Below are 3,812 nucleotides of genomic sequence, written 5' to 3'. Positions count from 1 at the left end.
GTTTTTTTTTTTTTTTTTTTTTTTTTTTTTTTGGTACTGGGGCTTGAACTCAGGACCTTCTGCCTGCCGGGCAGGCACAGTGCCACTGAGCTAAATCCCCGGCCCTACATGGCCCATTTTAAATGGCAAGAAGAATATGACAAACTTGTTTGAGAAGATCTAAGATTTTAGAGTTCAAAAGGGCAGGTCCCTTATTGTCACAAGTCTTCAAAATTATTTTAGTTCTTAATCTTCAGGTAGACAACAAAATGGTATGGTTAAGTAAATCTAATTATTTTCCATAAAAATGCAATAATGTACTTAACTGTTAAGAATATACACAATATACCAATATGAAAAACTTGATTTTTAAAAATATATTCAGAATATACATCATTCAGTCTGAAATTATGTGTAGTGTTCTAGTAACGTTGACAAGGCTTAGGAGCCTGAGGAGGATTACTTACAGTGATACCATCATAGTGAGATGTTTGTCATTTTTTAACAGTGATGATGCTGTTATCCAGCATAAGCCTGTGAGCAACTTTTAATATGTTTATGTCCTGCTGGCAAAGGAATAACCTGTGAGCTTGTGTTAGAATTTAAAGCTTCCCACTTATAACCACATGACTTTGGGGCAGTTTATTTATTTAAAAGCCTATTTCAAGGGGCAGGGATTTAGCTCTGTGACACTGCACCTGCCTAGCAAGTGCAAGGTCCCAAGTTCAATCTCCAGTACCTACCTCCCCCAAAAAAATAAAAATAAAAGCCTGTTTTATCTTCTTAAAAAATGAAGATTACAGTAATATGTTAGCTTATACTCCTGTTTCAACTAATTTAAATTCTACACTCTGAGTTTACTATATGTTTTAATTGCTTTTTAAATCTCGTTATCCATAAAACATTATTTTATGTGGTCTCCAAAACAGAAGGAAAAATATTAATTTATGGGGCCATGTATCTCAAAAATCACTTTTATTAGATGACTTCTAGGGAATACCATTCTTACAGTTTCATGGATTCTGCAGTCCAGCATCTCTGGTACTGAGGAGGACCTGAGACCATTAACGCCTCACTGTGCCATACAACAGATATTTTATGTGAGAATCTTGATGTTAAAAAAGGACTGAGAGGCTCTGGTTAAGAGGATTTCTGATTCCTTAGACTTTCCCTTTCTTTTTCATAGCTTGCGTTTGAGTCACTGGCTGTGATTGGAAATGCTCTAACCCTTCTGGAGGTGGGGCAGATTGCAGTATGCAGGTAGGATTGCCTTTTAATCTTACTGGGAAAACCCTTTTCACAGTTTGATCTCATGATTAAAAAATAACTTACACTGTATTTGTTTTTTCTCCAAGTTTTGGAGAGTCAGTGAAGCTGTTACACCCATTCTATGAACAGTTCAGTGATTATTCTGGGGCCCAGATTCTACGGCTCTGCAAATTCCAGCAAAAGAAAACCAAGATTGCTCAGGTATGCTGATGAAATCCAATGAATTTTTCAATACTTCTTCCTCTCACCCCCCCCATAGTATTCAGGACATAAAAAATATACATGAGTGGGTATACTGCTATAATGAAAGCTTCCTTGTCATCCTTTATAAACCAAGATGTGACTTGCTTTTTCTCAGGTCCTCAAAGATCATCTGACTTTGGCACCATTGATTTTCTGTCTTCTCATTTTTTCTGAGTGATTTGGAACATTTTACAACAAACTAATCTAGTATCCTACCAGGTAGATCAAAGTCTTTCCCTCTCCAATTTAGATCAGAGAAGAAACAATGTGAGATAAGCCAGTGATTTGCTTGGGGTGACAAAACTGCAGGAAATACTATTTTCTGTCCTCCTGATTCCTGCTCTACCTTTTTTTGTACTCATTTTCTCAAGAGCAGACAGCTGTTTTGTTCATGGGTTCACACATTACGGACTTATTCCTAAGTCCTAAGGAAGTATTTCTTTTCTGTTGGGGTATATACTATAGAACACTAGTGGGGTGATTAGCCAGTAACACATGACTATCTAAGCTTAAAAACACTTGTATTTGGGGACAATTGCTGTGCAATACAGGATTATTCCTTTATTCCAGGTGGATGAAAGAGAAGCCTGTTGTTTATTACCCAAGATAGTTACCCCATAGTCACTGCAGTGTCAGAAGTCATTTGTTTTTATTACAGTGGGAAGAGAAGCTAACTTGTTTTCTAATTGTCTTGTCTGATTCAGTTTCTAGAGTCTGTAGCCAGCATGTTTGCAGCCGCTCAGCATTTCTCACAAAACATTAGCCCAGGTGAGCTGCATTGCTTTCTCTGTGTCTGTCACCATCATTTTAAGTACATGCTGCACAGGAAAAGACTGATGGAGGACCATTAGGCATTGATGAAATATTTTACTCATTTATTCAGAAATTTCTACTAAACCCATCTCTGTGAGGCTTGTAATCAGTGAGTGAACCAGATATTAATATATTCTTACATGACAGACTGACTTCAGAATTGTGAAAGAAAGGAACACGTTGTGGAATTCAGTATAAAGACAATTCTGGAATGTTTTAATAACAAATCAGATAATCTAACCACAGTTTATTTGAGGTCTGAAACATAACCATGTCCCTTCCAAAAATCTCAGTCCTGAGACTGTCATGCACGCATCCTCTGTGAAACAAGTCATTCACACCTAAGTCGGATCCACCTTCAAGCACTGTAGTCTTTAGCTAGAAACCCAGAGTTTTTAAACACCTTATTCACTGTTTTGGTTCCTTCCTAAGTTGCTTAAATGAGTCAATGTCAAGAAAAATAAATTAAGTACAAGGAATTGACAAAAACTAGGTAATAAGACAACTAAAATTTGGACTCTTCAGTTCTGACTTGAGCACTTCCTTGTATTGACTCACTCAACACTTGTCCACATGGTTCCTAGTCATAAACATATGTCTTAATGTATACTGGTCTACAAGTGGGCTCATCTACATTTGACATTCCCTGAAGCACTACTGGGAAATTCTGCCATATTCACAGAAGCTTCATATGTCTCGTCTTCCCTAAGTAATAGATTTCATCAAAGCTCTCCTTTGTTCATACCCAGAATTCATCACTTTCACAATTGTTTAGTCTTAATAATACAGAGAAAGCCTACACTAATTCGTAATACTGTAGGTGGTTTTGAGTTATTTCAAATAGATTTTCATTTTCTTTTTTTTTTCTCCTATAGAAATTGCACAGCTTCTTTTGATAGTCTCTGATGGACGAGGCCTTTTTCTGGAAGGGAAAGAAAGAGTTCTGGCAGCAGTTCAGGCTGCCCAGAATGCTAATATCTTTGTCATTTTTGTTGTTTTGGACAGTCCCAGTTCACGGGTGAGTGATTGCTAGAAGCCACATTTTCTGGAGATAAAGTGATTCCCCTTCAACTTGTTCTGAAATACAGCTTGGGGCTGCTTTATCATATTGAGAATTCCTAGTGTTCTTGGTGTTCTATCAGGCACTATTTATGTGATATTCACAAACTCAGTGAGACAGAGAATGTTTTTCCCACTTAACAGTGAAGCACAGCAACACAAATATTATAAGTAATGAGTAGGAGAGCCAAGACTCACCCAGACTTCAGAACCTTCTGGGTCATAGTTTCTTCTGTACAGCAGGTATCACAGCCTTGATAATGGGCTCTCACTACTGTTTGTTAAAGGCCAGCCTTTCTAATCTGTCTCCCGAGTCCGCAGAGCAAAGCAATTGTATTTCGGAGGTATTGTCCCTGTAGGCCACAGTAACACCATGTTTAAGTCTTTATTCTCCTGGAACAGTTGATCAGAGATCTGCCTCTTTTTTTTTTTTTTTTTTTTTTCCAGGG

General features: G+C 37.5%; 1 protein-coding gene across 5 annotated transcripts in view; it reads left to right on the top strand.

The window, feature by feature from the left end:
• The window catches only part of Mdn1 (midasin AAA ATPase 1), a 160,629-nt gene that overhangs the window by 155,097 nt on the left and 1,720 nt on the right, over positions 1-3,812 (top strand). For all 5 annotated transcript variants that reach the window (XM_010633238.3, XM_019208824.2, XM_010633237.3 and 2 more), the window contains exons 99-102: positions 1,166-1,239; positions 1,335-1,449; positions 2,196-2,259; positions 3,180-3,322. In XM_010633238.3, coding sequence (XP_010631540.1) covers positions 1,166-1,239; positions 1,335-1,449; positions 2,196-2,259; positions 3,180-3,322 — 396 coding nt within the window. The remainder of the gene's footprint in view (positions 1-1,165; positions 1,240-1,334; positions 1,450-2,195; positions 2,260-3,179; positions 3,323-3,812) is intronic.

Source organism: Fukomys damarensis, unplaced genomic scaffold (genome assembly GCF_012274545.1).
Source record: "Fukomys damarensis isolate Sample0158 unplaced genomic scaffold, DMR_v1.0_HiC HiC_scaffold_14, whole genome shotgun sequence".
Lineage (NCBI taxonomy): Eukaryota > Metazoa > Chordata > Mammalia > Rodentia > Bathyergidae > Fukomys > Fukomys damarensis.
Note: the sequence above shows the minus strand (reverse complement) of the source record. Positions and strands in the feature narration are given on the sequence as shown.